The sequence below is a fragment of the Oncorhynchus mykiss genome, chromosome 11 (genome assembly GCF_057628025.1).
Source record: "Oncorhynchus mykiss isolate SJ-2025 chromosome 11, ASM5762802v1, whole genome shotgun sequence".
Classification (NCBI taxonomy): domain Eukaryota; kingdom Metazoa; phylum Chordata; class Actinopteri; order Salmoniformes; family Salmonidae; genus Oncorhynchus; species Oncorhynchus mykiss.
In genome coordinates this window covers 72,686,318-72,707,581 of record NC_143032.1, presented here as the reverse complement: position 1 = coordinate 72,707,581, position 21,264 = coordinate 72,686,318, and the positions used below count along the sequence as shown (strand labels likewise).

The 21,264-nt window shown below is 43.4% G+C and overlaps 1 protein-coding gene across 3 annotated transcripts in view; it reads left to right on the top strand.

Annotated features, from left to right (window-relative positions):
* The first annotated feature begins 4,858 nt into the window (after positions 1-4,858).
* LOC110536342 (ephrin-A5-like) overlaps positions 4,859-21,264 on the top strand; it is a 197,516-nt gene continuing 181,110 nt past the window's right edge. Inside the window, exons 1-2 of one of the 3 annotated variants that reach the window (XM_090191097.1) lie at positions 4,859-5,170; positions 5,539-5,600. Coding sequence is in view for 2 of the 3 variants with exons in the window: in XM_021622083.3 (XP_021477758.1) it covers positions 10,105-10,229 (125 nt within the window). In the remaining variant the exon portion in view is untranslated. Of the gene's footprint in view, positions 5,171-5,538; positions 5,601-9,026; positions 10,230-21,264 lie in introns of those variants that run through there. The other 2 variants (XM_021622083.3, XM_021622084.3) reach the window with 2 other exon arrangements.

Here is a 21,264-nt window from a genome sequence, read left to right as displayed (position 1 = left end):
TCAACATACAACTCTCTCTATAGCACTACCTGAGGAAAGTGCTTATTTCCAGGGTGTGAGTGTGACTCCAATTGTTGGCCAGTACATGCCTAATTGTATGTTTTCTGTCCCCTGCAGGTATAGACACGGGGCACTCCCAATGCAACTGCAAAAGCCTACACCCAACGCTACCACGCAGCCGAGCCGGTGGGATCGAGGGACAGCAGGCAACTGTTGACAACTTAGCCAGCCTTCAAAAAGCAACCCCTGCTCGGGAGGAGGGCGGAACGAACCCTGCTCAGAAAGAGCCAACGAACAAACATTTGCCATCACTCCGTGAGTGAATCAACTGCTGTGTTAGTTTCCCCTGGTACTCATAGTTAGCATATAGCCCAAAGTATAGCTCAAGTTCTAGTCAAGTTTTTTTTTTTTTTTGGGGGGGGGGGTCGAGGTGAGGAGGAGGATTACTTAAGATACTGTTTAAAGAGGTAGGGTTTCAGATGTTTTTGGAAGATGGTGCCAGGACAAAGAAGAGCTTGGGCTGGGCTGAGCAGGAGCTGCCATCCTGTAGTAGTGTGAGTACCAAGAGACCTGAGGTGGCAAAACAGATTTCTTGGCTTGGGGTGTAGGGTTTGAGAATAGCCTGAAGGCAGGGAGGGGCAGTTCCTCTTGCTGTTCCATATGTAAGCACCAAAGTCTAATAGTGGATGTGAGGTTTGACTGGAAGTGTGCGGAGGAGTGGGGTGACATGAGAGAACTTGGGAAGGCTGAAAACCAGACGGGCTGCAGCATTCTGAATAAGTTGCAGGGGTTTGATGGCACAAGCGGGGAGCCCAGCCAAGAGTGGGTTGCAGTAGTCCAGACGGGAGGAGATAAGTACCTGGATTAGGACCTGCACCACTTCCTGTGTGAGGTAGGGTCGTACTCTATGGATTTTGTAGAGCATGAACCTGCAGGTGCGGATCACTGCTTTGATGTTTTACAGAGAACGACAGGGTGTTGTCCAGGATCATGCCAAGGTTCTTTGCACTTTGGAAGGGCGGCACTGTGGAGTTGTCAACCGTGATGGAGAGGTCTTTGAGTGGGCGGCTTTCCCTGGGAGGAAGAACAGTTCTGTCTTCTCAAGGTTGAGCTTGAGGTGGTGGGCAAACATCCAAGTTGAGATAGCTGCCAACCATGCAGAGATGCGTGTCGCCACCTGGGTGTCAGAAGGTGGAAAGAAGAAAAGTAGTTGAGTGTCATCTGCATTGCAGTGATAGGAGAGACCATGTGAGGATATGATGGATATGATGGCCTTGAATCCTGACTGGTTAGGGTCAAGTGTTTTGGAAGGAAAAGAAAGAAGGGATAGAGGTCTGTCGTTTTTGAAGTCGGATGAGTTGAGTGTTGGTTTCTTGAGGAGGGGAGGAACTCGGGTAATTTTGAAGTCAGAGGGGATGCAGCCAGTTGTCAGGGATGAGTTAACTTCTTGGTGCACCCATCCCAGTAGCGGGATCATTTTCATCAACATCCTCTGAATTGCAGAGCGACAAATTCAAATGATTAAAAATATTTAATTTTCATGAAATCACAAGTGCAATATAGAAAAACACAGTTTAGCTTGTTGTTAATCCACCTGGCGTGTCAGATTTCAAAAAAACTTTACAGCTAAAGCAAACCAAGTGTTTATGTAAGGATATCTCTCTCAGCAGACAAAACATTACAAACAACTAGCAGCAAAGTAGATTGGTCACAAAAGTCAGAAAAGCAATAAAATGAATCGCTTACCTTTGATGATCTTCGGATGTTTGCACTCACGAGACTCCCAGTTACACAATAAATGTTCCTTTTGTTCCATAAAGATTATGGTTGGCGCGTTTTGTTGAGTAATCCACACGCTCGAGCGGTCACAACGGGGCAGACGAAAATTCCAAATAGTATCCGTAAGGTTTGTAGAAACATGTCAAACGTTTTTTATAATCAATCCTCAGGTTGTTTTTACAATAAATAATTAATAATATTTCAACCGGACCGTAGCTTTTTCAATAGGAGAGAGAGAGAAAATGTCTGCTCCAAGCTGTTGCGCATACAAAACTCTGCTGGCACCCAGCCATCCACTGACGCGATGTGATCGTTCTCGCTCATTTTTCAGAATAAAAGGCTGAAACTATGTCTAAAGACTGTTCACACCACGTGGAATCCATAGGGAAAGGAATCTGGTTGATATCTTTTTAAATGGAGGGAAGGCATGCAATGGAACGGGGAGCTTTCAAAATAAGAGGCACTTCCTAGTTGGATTTTCCTCAGGTTTTTGCATGTAATATCAGTTCTGTTATACTCACAGACAATATTTTGACCGTTTTGGAAACTTTAGTGTTTTCTATCCTAATCTGACAATTATATGCATATTCTAGCTTCTGGGCCTGAGAAATAGGCAGTTTAATTTGGGTACGTAATTCATCCAAACATCAAAATACTGCCCCCTACACTCAACAGGTTAATGAGGGAAATGAGAAATGGGAAAAGGTCTCCAGAGATGGTCTGGAGAAGGGAGGAGGGGATGGGGTCGAGCAGGCAGGTTGTCGGTCGGCCAGACCTCACTAGTCGCAGGATGTCTCCTGCAGAGAGAGGAGAGAAGAGGGCCACCATTGTTCCTGTTCCCAAGAAGCTAAGGTAACTGAGCTAAACGACTACCGCCCCGTAGCACTCACTTCCGTCATCATGAAGTGCTTTGAGAGACTAGTCAAGGACCATATCACCTCCACCCTACCTGACACCCTAGACCCACTCCAATTTGCTTACCGCCCAAATAGGTCCACAGACGATGCAATCTCAACCACACTGCACACCGCCCTAACCCATCTGGACAAGAGGAATACCTATGTGAGAATGCTGTTCATTGACTACAGCTCGGCATTCAACACCATAGTACCCTCCAAGCTCGTCATCAAGCTCGAGACCCTGGGTCTCGACCCCGCCCTGTGCAACTGGGTACTGGACTTCCTGACGGGCCGCCCCCAGGTGGTGAGGGTAGGCAACAACATCTCCTCCCCGCTGATCCTCAACACTGGGGCCCCACAAGGGTGCGTTCTGAGCCCTCTCCTGTACTCCCTGTTCACCCACGACTGCGTGGCCACGCACGCCTCCAACTCAATCATCAAGTTTGCGGACGACACAACAGTGGTAGGCTTGATTACCAACAACGACGAGACGGCCTACAGGGAGGAGGTGAGGGCCCTCGGAGTGTGGTGTCAGGAAAATAACCTCACACTCAATGTCAACAAAACTAAGGAGATGATTGTGGACTTCAGGAAACAGCAGAGGGAACACCCCCCTATCCACATCGATGGAACAGTAGTGGAGAGGGTAGCAAGTTTTAAGTTCCTCGGCATACACATCACAGACAAACTGAATTGGTCCACTCACACAGACAGCATCGTGAAGAAGGCGCAGCAGCGCCTCTTCAACCTCAGGAGGCTGAAGAAATTTGGCTTGTCACCAAAAGCACTCACAAACTTCTACAGATGCACAATCGAGAGCATCCTGGCGGGCTGTATCACCGCCTGGTACGGCAACTGCTCCGCCCTCAACCGTAAGGCTCTCCAGAGGGTGGTGAGGTCTGCACAACGCATCACCGGGGGCAAACTACCTGCCCTCCAGGACACCTACACCACCCGATGTCACAGGAAGGCCATAAAGATCATCAAGGACATCAACCACCCGAGCCACTGCCTGTTCACCCCGCTATCATCCAGAAGGCGAGGTCAGTACAGGTGCATCAAAGCTGGGACCGAGAGACTGAAAAACAGCTTCTATCTCAAGGCCATCAGACTGTTAAACAGCCACCACTAACATTGAGTGGCTGCTGCCAACACACTGACACTGACTCAACTCCAGCCACTTTAATAATGGGAATTGATGGGAAATTATGTAAATATATCACTAGCCACTTTAAACAATGCTACCTTATATAATGTTACTTACCCTACATTATTCATCTCATATGCATACGTATATACTGTACTCTATATCATCGACTGTATCCTTATGTAATACATGTATCACTAGCCACTTTAACTATGCCACTTTGTTTACATGCTCATCTCATATGTATATACTGTACTCGATACCATCTACTGTATCTTGCCTATGCTGCTCTGTACCATCACTCATTCATATATCCTTATGTACATATTCTTTATCCCCTTACACTGTGTACAAGACAGTAGTTTTGGAATTGTTAGTTAGATTACTTGTTGGTTATTACTGCATTGTCGGAACTAGAAGCACAAGCATTTCGCTACACTCACATTAACATCTGCTAACCATGTGTATGTGACAAATAAAATTTGATTTGATTTGATTTGATTTGATTTGAGAAAGAGGTCAAAGCGTAGGGTAGTTCTGTGTGAATGAGTACTGGAGTGAATGAGTACTGGATGTTTTCAACCTTTTTTTCAAAGTGGTTAATAACCTCTTAGAGCTCTAGGGGCGCTATTTCATTTTTGGATAAAAAACGTTCCCGTTTTAAGCGCGATATTTTGTCACGAAAAGATGCTCGACTATGCATATTCTTGACAGTTTTGGAAAGAAAACACTCTGAAGTTTCAGAATCTGCAAAGATTTTGTCTGTAAGTGCCCCAGAACTCATTCTACAGGCGAAACCAAGATGATGCATCACCCAGGAATTAGCAGAATTTCTGAAGCTCTGTTTTCCATTCTCTCCTTATATGGCTGTGATTGCGCAAGGAATGAGCCTACACTTTCTGTCGTTCGCCCAAGGTCTTAGCAGCATTGTGACGTATTTGTAGGCATATCATTGGAAGATTGGCCATAAGAGACTACATTTTCCAGAGGTCCGCCCGGTGTCCTTTGTCTAAATTTGTGCGTAATCTTCAGGTGCAGGCATTTTCTCCTGGGATTCAGGAGAGAAAGCATGTTTCCAAGAACGATGTATCAATGAAGAGATATGTGAAAAACACCTTGAGGATTGATTCTAAACAACGTTTGCCATGTTTTCAGTCGATATTATGGAGTTAATTTGGAAAAAAGTTTGCGTTTTGAGGACTGAATTTATGGATTTTTTTTGGTAGCCAAATGTGATGTATAAAACGGAGCTATTTCTAATACACAAGGAATCTTTTTGGAAAAACTGAGCATCTGCTATCTAACTGAGAGTATCCTCATTGAAAACATCAGAAGTTCTTCAAAGGTAAATGATTTTATTTGAAGGCTTTTATGTTTTTGTTAATGTTGCGTGCTGGATGCTAACGCTAATGCTAACGCTAAATGCTAACGCGAAATGCTAACTCTAGCTAGCTACTTTTACACAAATGATTGTTTTCCTATGGTTGAGAAGCATATTTTGAAAATCTGAGATGACAGTGTTGTTTACAAAAGGCTAAGCTTGAGAGATGGCATATTTATTTCATTTCATTTGCGATTTTCATAAATAGTTAACGTTGTGTTATGCTAATGAGCTTGCTGATAGATTTACACAATCCTGGACACAGGGGTTTTTTCATAGCTAAACGTGACGCAGAAAACGGAGCGATTTGTCCTAAACAAATAATCTTTCAGGAAAAACTGAACATTTGCTATCTGAGAGTCTCCTCATTGAAAACATCTGAAGTTCTTCAAAGGTAAATGATTTTTTTGAATGCTTTTCTGTTTTTTTGTGTAAATGTTGCCAGCTGAATGCTAATGCTAAATGCTACGTTAGCCATCAATACTGTTACACAAATGCTTGTTTTGCAATGGTTGAGAAGCATATTTTGAAAATCTGAGATGACAGTGTTGTTAACAAAAGGCTAAGCTTGAGAGCTAGCATATTTATTTCATTTCATTTGCGATTTTCATGAATAGTTAACGCTGCGTTATGGTAATGAGCTTGAGTCTGTATTCACGAACCCGGATCCGGGATGGGGAGATCAGAAAGGTTAACAAAGTCGTCTGCAGAGAGGGACGAGGGAGAGGGTGGAGGACTAAGGAGGTAGAAGGTGAAAAATAGTATCTTAGGGTTAAAAGCAGAGGTTTGACATTTTGAGTGCTAGAAAGTGGCTTTAGCAGTAGATACATAGGAAGAGAAGTTAGAGGAGGGAGCGAAAGGATGATCGGTCCTACGGAAGTTTAGTTTTCCTCAATGTGAGTCATAGGATGCGGAAAGGGAGGAGTGTAGGGTCGAAGAGGCAGAATCAGGGGAAAGGAGGGAAAAGGATTTAGCAGAAGGGGGAGATGATAGGACAGAGAAGGAGAGAGTAGTGGGTGAGAGAGTGAAGACTGCAACGGTGCATGACCATCTGGGTTAGGGTTGGAGGAAAAGGAGACAGAAAAGGAAACAAAATAGTGATCAGAGACCTAGAAGGGGGTTGCAGTGAGATTAGTAGCCGAGCAGCCTCTAGTAAAGATGAGGTCAAGCGTATCTTGTGATTTGGAGGGGATTGGGTAAGGGTGAGGTCAAAAGTGGCAAAGAGGGGAAAAAATAAATTAATCGAAGGCAGAAGTCGGAGATTAATGTCGCCAAGTACGAAGAGCGGTGAGCCATCGTCAGGAAATTAGCTTATCAAGGTGTCAAGCTCATTGAGGAACTCTCCAAGGGCACCTGGTGGGCGACAGATGACAACAATGTTAAGCTTAAATGGACAAGTGACAGTGACAGCATGGAATTCAAATTGGGATATGGATAGGTGAGAGAGGGAGAAAATAGAAAATCTCTACCACGATGACCAGATGGTCTCAGACTATGAGAGAAAACAGTCAGATGAAGAAATAGCAGCTGGAGAATAGCAGCAGCAGTGTTTTATGGGGTGATCCATGTCTCCATTGGGGCTATAAAGTCAAGGGACTGAAGGGCAGCATAGGCGTTCTTGACCTCAGATCAGGCAGTTCCAAATGCTGCCAGACACCCCAGAAAACACCACACCCACAGGGTGGCTTACCAATTTCATCAGGGAGTTTTTGTTAAATTAGTTTTTCCTGTTAATTTATCTAAAGCAATCCCTTTAAACACCGAGTAACTTCAATTTAAACTTCAATTTGAATGTGATCGGCACAACCTTAAAATGTAGCCTATGGAGAATTCCTTCAGAATGGAGATCAATGAAAGATAGTCATCAAAACGTATGCCTATTGATCTCCGTTTCAGAATTCACGTGTGGATTTAAAAACATTCTGATATTTCACAATAGGCTATGTATGTTAAGGGAAGTTTTCGTGAACCCTATCACTTAGAAAATATGTGTTTATGCAGGACATTTAAAAAACAGTGTTTGTTTCGTTATGAAAATTGCCACATTCAGTTCTTCAGCCCATGGTAATGTTGGATTATTAGTGCACATGACATAGGGAGAATAGTGTACTATAGTATATCCTGGTCAATTGTCCGCACTGACAATAGAAAGTATGTAAAGTATTGCGCGTCATGCGCTGGCTGGCCATGCGTCAGGTTCAAACTGCAGCTTGGTCTGCGCTCCGCTCCATAATTATTTAATTAGCCTACATGTCATTTTTCTATACATGAACGGTTTGATCCTCAGCTATAACCACACCTCTGTGAAAGCGTACAGAGGAAGCAAAGTTAAACGAAACAATGTAATTAAATGGAATGATATGAAATGAATGTTATACCAACTGAAGGGAACAATTAACTAGTAAATTGGCAGTTAAATGTGCTATCATTAGGCCTACTAATGGTCGATACTGATAGAAATAGGAAACGGAGAAAGTCAGGGTAAGTCTATGTAGGCTAAACATTCGAGAGTGCCAAAAGGTTTAATTTGGCGTGACTCATTGCGAAAAAAAGGTCATACAATTTAAATTCTGCAAAACAGCACAGCATTTCATAAACTTCACTGTCAGGAAGTTAATATGTTGATAAGGTTCAGTTTTGCTGCTATTTGACTGTGTTAGGGTCTCGTGAGCCTCAGTTGGTAGAGCATGGTGCTTGCAACGCTAGGGTAGTGGGTTTGATTCCCACAGAGGACCAGTATGGAAATGTATGAACCAACTAGTATAAGTCGCTCTGGATAAGAGCGTCTGCTAAATGACGTAATAGTTTCAAATGTTGAGAGCTTGGAAATATGAAGTTACTTCTGCATGTATGTAAAAATGTAGTTATTGACATAGGGAATGGAAAGGAGATACCTAGTCAGCTGTACAACTGAATGCATTCAACCGCAATGTGTCTTCCCCAATTAACCCAACCCCTGTTGATCAGTCTGTTCAATGTTATATATATAGTTATATGTTATAATATATAGTGCTCTAAATACCCAAATTAATGTTAAGTTCAAAAGAGTACAATATAAAAAATGGAGACACCTTTCAAACCAATGACGATTCCCAACATTAAAGTCAATGATTTCAGAAAGATTTCATATTTTTGCAAATAGAGTAGTAGTACCATACTTTCGATGTTTGTCTCCAGCGATCATAAGGTTATCCAAACGGATTACTAATTTACCTTTAACTCTTATCAATATCTTTTATAAATCTGTAAATTACAGTGCATGGAGAATGGTTAGTTATATCAGGAGAAAATGTATTAGATGAGTATGACTTCTTTGTGCCTGTTGTAGGCTGGTTTGCCTGGTCTCCACTACGGGGCGTCTGGGCGCTGCATTGACCGCAACAAGTTGGATGTCCACCCGCTGCTGAGGGTCATGTCATAATGGAAAAAAAGGATGCTAAAAAATCTATTAACTTCAAAATCATATATGCGCAGGGCTACAAACGTGACGAACAATATGTATTTTGTTCATTCTAATTATATTCTGAGAAAGTGCACGCACGCACACACACACACACACACACACACACACTCTGTTGGTACAGATTGTAACTCGATTCTTGGTCTCTGTCCGTTTGCTCGGTAATTAAATAGCCTGCTTAGTGCGTTTATCAGTGTGATCTGACAGTGTATCTCTCGGTCCCTATCCCGGGCTCCTTCTCTCCGTGCAAGCGGTGCATTCAGCTTCCACACAGTAATTGAATTAGTTCGGTTGGGAGGGGAGGGATCTTGTTTTGTTAGTGTGACGCCCATTCAAAATTCAAACCAATGGGACTATCCTCCGGTCGGCTGTAACCGAACCCACTCTGGCAGTCAGCAACGAACTGCCTTTGCTCTCACCTTCCCTCTCTTCTCGTCCGGTTGAATCTAAACATCAGGTGAAAGAAGCACATGAATCAAGCGTGTTTTATTTTTTCTCTCCAATGGTTATATATGAAGAGAATGCTGTGGAATGCTGCCATTTGGGTTCCGGGCAAACAAGCTGCCCTACTGTCACCCAGCAGCAGCGCATGAGAGAGGCTCGAGGACGGACTCCTCCCCACCTACCCGTGACACTTTCAAGACAGCGCTGAGAAAGGAGAGCAGCCTTTTACGGCCAGTCTGCGAACAGAGCAGTGAGACAGCGTTACGTATAAACGACTTCACTGCAGCCGGGGGTTGCCTATGTGGCTTTCTAAAGTTCCACCTCTGAAAACGTTGACCTCTGACGGACTCGAGCTAAAGCGCGAGCTTGCTTCTTTTCGTTTCTCATTATTGGACTTGGACCTACCCTCTGCGCTGTTGATTCCCAGCGAACAGTCCTGACACGGATCCAGCTCAGCGCATACCATGACCTTACAGAGACTGCTGTATTAGATGGTCATTCTAATCAATGTTTTATACATCTGACTGCATGTATTGATATCCCTTTTTGTACATTTGTGTGAAAAAAAGTGTCTGCCCTAGGAGTGATTTTGACTTATCCTGGAGCCTTCAAAGCTGACGTCCCATGAACACATAAAACTGAACCCGGACACTGAACCTGAGCGAGATGCACTACACACAGTGACACTTGCATTTGATAACTTCACCTGCTACCGTCGTCAATGAATTTTAACAAAGTGACCAGCAAGGCGTCATCTATATCGCAGGTTGCGCTATCAAAGCCCTTAGCACGTAGTGGTGTAGGAGACAGCGATTTTCTGTTGTATTGAATTGTCCTGCCTTTTTCTGTCATCCATAAACTGCGACAGAGGAAAGAAAAGGCACACAAATGTAAACGAAAGAAGGCATCTCTCCAGCTGAAGTGTACCTAGAACTGACAGATCGTGCAGTCACCCCACATCGAAGAGGAATACGTGCCGAACTTTGCTGTTGTGATGTTGAAAGTGGAGATGGTGCTATTTGTCTTTCTGGTGCTATGGATGTGTGTATTCAGCCAGGAGCCCAGCTCCAAGGTGGTGGCCGACCGGTATGCCGTCTTCTGGAACCGAACCAACCCCAGGTAGGTGTCACTCAGAGCGGCCAGTGGGGCCGAAGGGAGTCGATGTTGTCTCTGTGATCTCGCCACTGGCCGGGGCGTGTGTATAGACAAATGGCACGGTGTCTTTTATTTAAGGTATAGAGTAATGCTTATTGAACAGTTCTCTCTGATGGGTTAAAGGCTATTTCCCAGAAATGTGGGTAGGCTATTGGTACAACAGAACACAACCTGTGCGCACAGGTTGAATATAGGCTAACCTATTTTGGATACAGTCTACACTGAATTGTTTTCAGTCAACCGTAATCAAGTCAAGTTGATCAAATCTAGAATATTGTCATAATAAGCCTATGAGACGTGTCACCCGAAAAGCGCACGGTTGGAGAGTAATCTCTTGCGTGTTCCAGTGTCTGCATTCCGTGTTTGTGAATCAATTGGGCGCTCGTGCCTGTCTTCTGAATATGCCCCGGTTAAATCATGAAACATTATTTATGGGTTAATTCGAATGGATTTGTAGTAAAGCCTACCGTTGGAGTATGTAGAATAATGCGTGGACCATTGCATTGCTTGGATGGCTTAGGCCTACAACGTATATGTAGCCTACATCTCTCATCTTTGAATGAGCAGAATTAAACTCAGCAAGTGCTGTCAATTCACGGATAAAATGGCACCATGATTAACCCATATTTCCTATTTCCGAGAACAGCAAGACCGTGCGAAAATATTACAATTTAGATGTAGCATGTGAGCGGGAAGCGCTCAAATCTGTACGACGTATGTTTTGTCACTAGTTGTAGGCCATGGGCACATTTATGGGTCGCTCTTCCAATTTAGAAGCTTATAAGAAATCAATAATACGCCTACTTAACCAGGAATAAAGCCTCGCTATGCTGATAGGTTGCACTTAATTTAGTCGTTTAATCTCTTGTCTTTGAATTTGATCATGATATGCGTTGTTCACAAATCCAATCCACTTGTTCTTATTCGGAAAACATGTTTTAATCCAGTGAAAAAGCTCATCTGTAATATTTCCCCAAAATGTTCTCACCGACTTTGAATGACATAATTATGCAATTATTATGATTCATAGGTTTAAATGGTTAAATCATTGATATTTAATTAATATGAACATACTGTAATTCAATTGTAGGTTGACTGGTTGCGAAAGCAGCAATTTTTGCTGCGCTAAAGTAATCTACTTCGTGCGAGCATAGCATACAATGTAGGTATTGTCATACTGTCTAAAACCACAAACGTTAAAACAAGTTGATAATCAATATATGAAATGTAGAACGTATACACAGACGTATTAGCCCATGGCCAGAATAGTTTGGCAACCGTGATACATTGATAGTTTACATTGAAGGACAAATTCGTAAACAAACCAATGTCCTCATTTTGCCACGACTAACCCCACTTAACTGATTTATTAGATATCACATTATTTAATGAACTTCATTTTATTGAATATTTAGTAAGGATGTTGGACATGTAGCCTACGTTATGATACATTATATTCTACAACTTTTCCACAAAGTAGTTGATATCAGCAAGCATTGTGCAAAATACATATTTTTTTGTGTGGATTTTTTTTGATTGACTCATTTAAAACAGAATTGAAGTTGATTGAGAGAGAGAACCGACTGCATTTGGTCAAGTTTCACATAGTTATCTAGTATAGGATTAAGATGTGGTGTCTATTCCTAATATATTGTAGGCTACAATGAAGCACCCATGTATTAGTTTTACATAGTGAGACTAAGGTCAGCGGAGGTTGACGTTTACATTTCCTTGAGGCCATAGCATACAAAGTGTAGCTTTTGACATTTTCCAAATACAGAGGGTCATACTGTACATGTCATATCACATTTTCTGGAAAACTTAACAGCAGCCAATCATACTTCACATAGTCAAACGTGTATTTACTTGTCATATTTAGCTTATTTCATGTGTTATTCTAATTGCTAAACAGTATTTGGCTTTTTGCATGACTATATATTAACCCTTGTCTGAATTTTTCCAATTAAGTTGTTGCTGTTCACTCACTCAAATGCCAAAATTATTTAGTATTTGCTGAATGGATCACCTAAGCTTATTCTCCAAAAACATACAAAGTATTTTATCATAGCTACATAGACATTATTTAAAAACTATTTATATTCATTTAGAAGTTTCTGAAAAAATACTGAAAGAAATTAGTGGTCAGGGTAGACGCGTAGGGACCTAGTTGAGCTGGGGCCATTCTAGCCTTAGACTAGGTATCCCGAGTGCTGGTACACTCCATCATGACCGCTGTGGTCCAGCTCTACACTCCAGCTTAAGCCAGTTGTTTATTTGTGTGCCGCTTTGTTCAACAGAAGTAACACAAATTTGAGCTCAGTCTGATGTGTTACGCTGATAGACACAGTTTCATTAGGGTGCACATTTTTCACAAAGACTTTGACTGGTGGTTCTGTGGACCGCTTGATTTACTCCAGATGTGCTGACAGTTTGCTTACTTCCAGTGGAGGAAAAAATGAGGCTACAGAAATTAAAACGTTTGAGTAAATTTACTGTAAATCTCAAGTTGAAATTGAAGGAAAGCAAAACAGAACTCTGTGGAGACGTGAGCTAGCTCCAATAGTGTTGAACTTGTGAAATCGAGTTATAGGTTGTTTCCCTCGTCTTGTTTCGGAACTCCTGACTAGCCCGAGGACAGGAAACAGGCTTTAATAATGTTAGTCATCTTCTTCTACTTACACTAATCAAGTTTGTTTGACTCTGAACTAGTGTTGGGTGGTATCCAGAGGTTCATACCTTCGTACGGTTCCTGTACCATACCAGGGTATGGGATTACTGGCAGTGCACTCAAAGGCCGCTATTCCTTTCCCCAAAAAATGTTTAGGATGCAGGGATCTTGATCCAGGAGGGGATTGATTGTCTCTGCTGTAACCAAGAAGCTTTCTCTTGCAAGCTAACCACTTAGCTAGCAAGTTACATTAGCAAACCCTGTAGGGCAGAGTCAGAAAACTAGAACGACAGGAGAGCAAACATTTAGTTACAGATGCCTCAGTAAATAAATATGTATTCTCTATATCTGTATGAGCCAGCGGTGTTGTATGGAGTAGGGTGTATATTAAGTGTATTGACCTCTCCATCAAAGCTCTATGAAGATCCCAATCAGTAGGCTGACGGTCAACCTGATTCACAAACAGAAAACAATCAAATATTAGTCCCCAAAGGGAAGTGTGGAGAAATCATAGTCCTTTGTTATCTGCTAGTGGAGGTGTTTCTTCTTCACACGACTGCATCTACAGTTCAGTGGTGTATGGGAGCAGACTGGAGGCTCTCCTACAAGCTCTGTTGACCCAAAGTGAAGAAAGCATTTAGATACTTCACACCTTGGGCAGGAGACCTAGAACCTTGAAACTGCGTAATTACTCTGGTGAATCTTTCTCTCTCTCGCTCAATTCAATTTCAATTTAGGGGCTTTATAGGAATGGGAAACATAGGCTAACATTGCCAAAGCAAGTGAAATAGATGATAAACAATACAAAATGAACAGTAAACATTACACTCAAATGTCATATTATGTCTATATACTCCTCTCCTCTCCTCTTTTTTTCTTTTTCTTTTTTCTCTCTCTCTCTCTCTCGCTCTCTCTCTCGCTCTCTCTCTCTCTCTCGCTCTCTCTCTCGCTCTCTCTCTCTCTCTCGCTCCCCTCTCTCTCCCTCTCTCTCTCGCTCCCCCTCTCTTCCCCTCTTCCTCTCTCTTTCTCTCTCTCTCTCTCTCTCTCTGTCCCTGTGATTATTTCTAATGTCCTTGATGGAAAGTTTTTTTTCTCCCAGGATTCTACCTATTATTCACTCTTTTTCTTTCTTTCTATCTTTCTTTATCTCAGTACCTTGTGTATTTAGTCACTTTGTTTTCTCTAAGGAGGTTCCTGCTGTCCTGCTGGTGAGAGCTCTTCCTTCAACTCCCCTCTCCCCCGTAGCTGTAGGCCACTCTGTCTCTGTCCCACACTGGTGACCAGAAAATGAATGAATACAATTAGATATTTCAGGAGTCCCTCCATGGACCCAACTAGTGCTAGCTAGAGAGGTCACACACGCACACGCACACGCACACACACACACACACACACACACACACACACAGAGAGAGAGACATGAATATATATAAGTCTGCCAGAGAACTTTGATGTGTGTGTGTGTGTGAGAGAGAGATTTACAAAAGTACATTTGGACTGAATGGACTGAACTAAAATGGTATTGACCCCAAACCCGATCTGCTGGCCTCACTCATAGCTTTCAGGCCGTTCTGTGCATGTCTCTGTGCTATGTGAAGAATGGGCCAGAAGGTCACCAGGGGCTTGGTCCCTCTCCTCCACACTCTCGCAAACATCTCATAATTACGTCTCTCCCGGTTGGACTTCTCATTACCTATCACCGAGCCACGGGACGTAACAAACTATCTGTCGCTGTGTGTGTGCTGACTGTGGACTAACACAGACACAGTACATATTCAGACTGTAGAGGGAATGCCGGTCTCCACACCCCCGTATCCAGGAGACTAGTCCAGGGATCAAAACACTATACGTCCTTGTTTATTTACATTACTTATATTTTTAGATTACAATTCCTTGTCCTATTTAATAGCATATTTACTTACATGAAAGATTTTCCAATGTAATAGTGTTTTTTTTTTAGTTTAAAATAAATTTGACCCCACGCCCCCCCAAACATTCACTCTCCTCTGCCCTGTTGTTCTTTTTCTATACCCTCAGACTTATTTTTCCATCAGTTGGTTCTCCCTCCCTCCCTCCCTCCCTCCCTCCCTCCCTCCCTCCCTCCCTCCCTCCCTGACTGAAGGCTGATTAGTTCTCGTTAATGACCTCTTGCTCTGCCGTTATTTCATCCCTGCAGCGTCTGCAACAGCAGGGTAGACTCAACAGAAATGGAAAGAGAAAGCTAGAGAGAAGGGAAAGAGAGGGCGTTGGAGGGAAAGAGAGGGCGTTGGAGGGAAAGAGAGGGCGTTGGAGGGAAAGAGAGGGCGTTGGAGGGAAAGAGAGGGCATTGGAGGGAAAGAGAGGGCGTTGGAGGGAAAGAGCAGTAGAGATACAACGTAGGTGTGACATATTATTAAATCAAACAGTTGCCCGAAGGATTCATGAAAAAGTTTGACCCTAAGAGGAGGATCCTTTGTGATATGAATGCAAATGACTTTTTTTCAGGCAAAATAGCATTTACTGCTTTTGGACAAAGCCTGTTAATACCGTTTATTTTAATTTGACAAATATATTGACCTAATACATTAATGAGCTTACGCAACACCCACATGTGTCCGATCGTATACTATACTTTTATAAAATTCTGTCACAACATTGATAGAAATAACTTTTCCCCTGTCCGGTTTCCCTGAGTTTTGTCTTTATTTCCCCCAGGTCTGAGTATAGTTTCTGTGTTTCAGGGTTCTCTGAGGTATAGGAAAGAGGGGATCATTTTAAAGGTCTTTGGTATACTCTTTCAAAATTGATTCTGGACTAGATCTCCCTATCCCAGCTCTAACCATTACATATAGATCTAAAGACCACAAATGAATCTGGACCAGTTCTCAGGGGTAGATGTTAGATGCAGTTTATCGTTAACGCATGCTGTCTTTTGTCCTTGTTTCTCTAAAGCTGTGAATTACAATTTTAGGAATATGTCTATTCTATGCGTTATATGTCTATGGGCATTATGCCTTTGCCTGGAGCTGTAGAGGCCCTCGCCCCCAGTCCTTGCCCCTAACCTTGGTCTCCCCCCCCACCACAGGCAGAGTACACGCCCCCAACCTCTGCCCTCCCTAGCAGAGTTCACCCCCCACCCTCCTCCCTGCCTAGCAGAGTACCCCCCCACCCTCCTCCCTCCCTAGCACAGTTCACCCCCCACCCTCCTCCCTGCCTAGCAGAGTACCCCCCCATCCACACACATTTTTTGAGGGGGAGGTCTGGAAGCAGCTGGTAGTGGCATGGAGTGATCTACCTTCCCAGACCAGATGTGGGCGCTATTGTGCGGCTCGCTCACCCCCCCCATACTCCAAACCCCAATCTGTGAGGAATTTCTCAGACATGGACACTCCTGCCCTCCACCCCTCCAATCATTTCCTTCCTGTCCACACTGCTCCTCTTCTTCCTGTTGAGTGTAGGGTGATTGCATGGCTCAATGCATTGTTTCAGTTTTGACAGGTTGACTGGAACATGCAGCAACTCAACATTGGCACCCATGGCAGCAGTTCTTTATGCCCTGTGTCAACATAGAGACATTTATGTTCTGTGTCTATTTTGGATATGTTACATTTATGCTGAGGTGCATAGACATATATATTTTTTAAATTAACGCCAAGAAAAATTAATTTATTTGTGATTACATTTTTTTCTCACTTTTGATCAAGTGTAGTACAATTCTTTATTCATTTATTTGATGTCAACAAGCTCATTTAGTCTTGCTTGATTTGTTTTCTGTGTTCCGCTGTTAAACTCATTTACACTCAAAGTTCAATTGCATTTTGACGCAATAACAACATTTGCATGAAAAGACCAGAAGGGCATGATTGAATGATTGATTTTCTTGTTGTCATCACCCTTTTCTGTGCAATTGGAAAATGTGACGGGCCGAGACCAACCATTTGAGACCCTGGGTTTTGCCAGACCCATTTTCCACAGATAATTCCTTTCATGGTACACTGACTTCGGACATTCACAGACATTTTCCTTATTTAACTTTGGGGCTGACTGGCTTGGCGGTGCGGGGGAGTGAGTGGATGTTGTTCTAGCTGGGTTGGGGAGCAGTGTGGAGAATGTATCCTAGAAGACGTCACATCTCCAGAACAAATACCTAATTGACAGTGTAGGCCTTCGTAAATGACAAGGGAGAGAGAGACACGTGTTTTAAAGAAGGAAATGTCACCACCGTTAGAACAGCCAGCAGCCTTGGTCATGGTTTCCCTTCTCCTCAGTCTGACTGTAATGGTGTGCTGGGTTTATTCCCAAACGTCCATCTCCATGAGTAGAGCCCATGCATTACTGAGTACTGCTTCTATGTGGGAAGAATATTACATTCAAGAAGGAAACGCTAGCACATCTTATTGTACTGTAGTTCCAGGTGCCTAAATAAAAATACAGAATATGTTGTTGCTCCACAAAGTGTTAAGGGAATATACTGTTTTTATCCTCCTGTACCTTTGTCACAGAGTATATCCACCTCCACACCTGTATACAGTCAGTCAGAGCCACTGAAAGCCCAGTCTCAGCTTGTGGGTTTTGGAAGCAGGATGTTGGTCTGTGTGTCTGCTTCAGTCTAGCGTAGATAATGCGGGTGTTGGCATATCAGTCGATGGGCCAGACATTGTTTTGAATATGAACACCCCCTCATATTTCCCCTCTCAATTCCATGTCCCTAAACACAAACACATACACAACGCTTTCACCTCGCTTAGCCCCCGCTGCTTGAACTGGAGAGAGGCACCACAAAACAGTTAAGCCGCTTCCAAACTCCCTCCGAGTACAACCTACACACGTGCGCGCGCACGCAGCAGCGATCGAGTCTCTCCCTCTGGCCGGATTCTGACAGGCTGAAAGGCAGTCATTGTTCTCCTTTCTCTGTCCTCTCTCTCTCGGCTGAAAGTAGGCATGCCCTTAAAACGGAGGGAGAGAAGGGAGATGGAGCAGTTGAAAGGGTTGATGAGGCAGGAGTGGGGGCCACAGCTGAAGTTTTAGCACGTTCACTGAGGAGAGGAAGAGACAAGAGGAGGAGATGGGGGAAGGCAGAGTGTTATAACCGAGGCTGAGGAGAGTGTTTAGGAGGTGGCTCTATATACAGCAAGATCTCATAGTTTCCCTTCGAAATGTTACAGGGTTACAGGGTTAATTCCGTGTGGTTACAGGTTAAAACAGAAACAACTCAAATGTTAAGAGTTTAGGCATTCATTTCGAATGGTTAAGGTTAGGGATATGGTTTGGGAAGGCTTAAAACAAAATAAAAAAACGACGAGCTATTACCATCAAGTATCATCAAGTATGCAAGTGGTCTAAGCAACGCGCTTCGGCTCTGAGCATCACGAGATCATGCCCACAATCGTTTCTTTTATCAACTTTTTTTGCAGATGAAGGCATATATCTATGTTCTCAACCTTTTGAAATATCCGAAATTGAAGTCTTATTTTAGTGATCAGGCTGCTGTATACCCCTCACACCCTTCTATTTGTCCCCCTCATCACTTGCTTCACACCTCAGTTTCCAGGCATTTCTGCCTCTCTTCACTAATTCCATCCTCACCCGTTGCTCATGGCCCGGCTTTGGTTGGCTGGATAATGCAAACATTATCCCAGATAACCCTATATGACATCAGAACGGAACATGAGTGTACGCAGAACATACCACACACACATTCAACAACGGCTTTGCTATTTTTAAGAAGTAGAGTTCATATTTTGTTGTGGAGCTCAAGTTGTGGAGATTAATTTTCTATGTACATTTTCTACACCCAAAATCTCTTCAGAGTGAAGCCCCTATACCCAGGTATTTTAAAGCAACGCAGCCTATCCCAGCCTGTCCCATACCTGCTGCTGCTACCCAGGGTATGAACATGGAGTCACTGAGAGGATTAAAAAGCCATCAGCTCTTTGTCCTGAGACACAAAACCTCTTCCTCTCAAGTACCCCCATCTTTCTATTCTTCCTCTACTCCCTCCTTCCCTCCTTTCTTAGAAAGCTTGGGCATTCATATTAATCATTTTTAAAGGCTAATGAGATAAGACAGACTTAAGGGGAGACCCCAAAGTGCCCTAAGCCCACTGTATAAACAGAAGTGATGAACGGGGTCTGGGGCTACAGTTTCTTTAAGGATCACTACACACTTCCGTTTTCAATGCTCTTTGTTTGGTACAAAACTCCAGTCAGAATTGTGAAATGCAATAAATCATTTTTTTCCTAAATATTTTTGGGGGCTAATGGTGGTGTGCTGTGGTGTGGTAGTGGCATGGTGTTTGGGGGAATAGATAATTGATGTTGAGACTTGATCTGGTTGTTTGTGAGGTGTTTGAGAAACACGCATTTTTCTTTCCCCAGTTTCTCCTTTCTATTTCGCTTTCCCCCTCTTCCTCTCCCCCTCTTCCTCTCCCCCTCTCCCCCTCTTCCTCTCTCTCTCTCTCTCTCTCTCTCTCTCTCTCCTCTCTCCCTCTTCCTCTCTCTCGCTCCCCCTCTCTCTCTCCCTCTCTCTCTCGCTCCCCCTCTCTCCCTCTCCCTCTCTCTCTCTCGCTCCCCCTCTTCCTCTCTCTCTCTTTCTCCTCTCTCTCTCTCTCTCTCTCTCTCTCTCTCTCTTTCTCCCCCTCTCTCCCTCTCTCTCTCGCTCCCCCCTCTCTCTTTACCTCTCTCTCCCCCTTCCCCCTCCCTCTCTCTCTCTCTTCCCCCCATCTCTCTCTTTCTCTCTCTCTCTCTGTTTCTTTCTTTCCTTCTCTCTAACTCTGTCTCTTTTTTCTGTCTGTTTTGGGGGTTCCTGCTGGGGTGACTCAACATGCACTGTGTTAGGGTTAGGCCCAGTGTTGTGGCTGGCCTTGCTGACTGACGGTATCTCTCTCTCTCTCTCTCTCTCTCTCTCTCTTTATGCCAATATTTCACTCTCTCTCTCTCTCTCTCTCTCTCTCTCTCTGTGTCTCTCTCTCTCTCTCTCTGTGTCTCTCTGCCTCCCTCTCTCTGTGTCTCTCTCTCTCTCTCTCTCTGTCTCTCTGCCTCCCTATCTCTCTCTCTCCCAGAGATTGCTAGTAGAAGTGTCCGTAATAAGTCTTGGGTTTTGGGGGTTCCTGCTGGGGTGACTCAGCATGCACTGTGTTAGGGTTAGGCCCAGTGTTGTGGCTGGCCTTGCTGACTGACGGCTGGCTAATAGGCAACTGTATCTCTCTCTCTCTCTCTCTCTCTCTCTCTCTCTCTCTCTCTCTCTCTCTCTCTCTCTCCCCCTCTTCCTCTCCCTCCCCCTCTTCCTCTCTCCCCCTCTCTCCCTCTCCCTCGCTCTCTCGCTCCCACTCTCTCCCTCTGTGTGTGTATATGCGCCGTACAAGTGAGTGAGACAGAGCCACGTGAGCAAAAAAAAATATGGAGGTTCAGTGAGGAGAAATACAGATGTTGCGCCAGCGTTTCGAGCAGACATATACAAAGGGGTAATGCTGGCAGCCATTTTTGAGCCAAACTATACAGCCATACATGACAAGAGATTTTAGAATTTTCAACTGTATATAAAATGGCCCGAAATAACAGATGTGTGATTAAAGAAACTGTGCGAAGGGTAGTCTTACTGAGAATATAAAATAATCTCAAATGAATCTGTGATTATGCCAATATTTCACTAGATTGAGGTGGGTCAGTCACAGAGCAGAAATAGTCATGAGACACATGAAATAATGTAATTGGATAACAAAACAAGGCCATTCAGACTTTATTTGATTTAAATGTCTGCAGCTGTACTGCTCTAAACATTTTCTTGTGGCAATGAATAGGCACACATTCTTGTTTCAGACATAACGTTAGGAGTAGTGTTTTTCTCTCTGTGTGGTTGGCTTTTGGTTTTGAAAAGGTCTTGTTGGAATATACAGTGTGCCGGCTCAAGTTCCATAGAACACGGAATACACAGAACACTCCATCCAGTGTTCCAGTGTTCCAGAGTTACCATAGTTCCAGAGTTCCGTCTCACCTGCTGTGCTCTGTACTCCTTTGCGTCAGAACTCCATGTCATTCCTAGAACACGACCGGAGACATTCCAGCCAGGATTAGATGGGGGAGTTTGCAGGAGGTTTTTAATTTTCCCAGGAATTAACAATGTTGGAACAGCGTTGTTTGCCTCACTAGTGCTAGTGTCTTAATTTAGGCTGCTGTGTTCCTGTTGTTATTCATATAATAGGATCAATCTTCTGAAATACAGATCAATGAGAACTTAGTTTAATGGATAGGAATGCATGTAAGGAATTATGTTTTTGCATTGTTTTTTTTTTGTTGACTGGAATTGTATTTCAATGTCTTATTTTATTATTTTACCTAAATTAAATTAAATGTT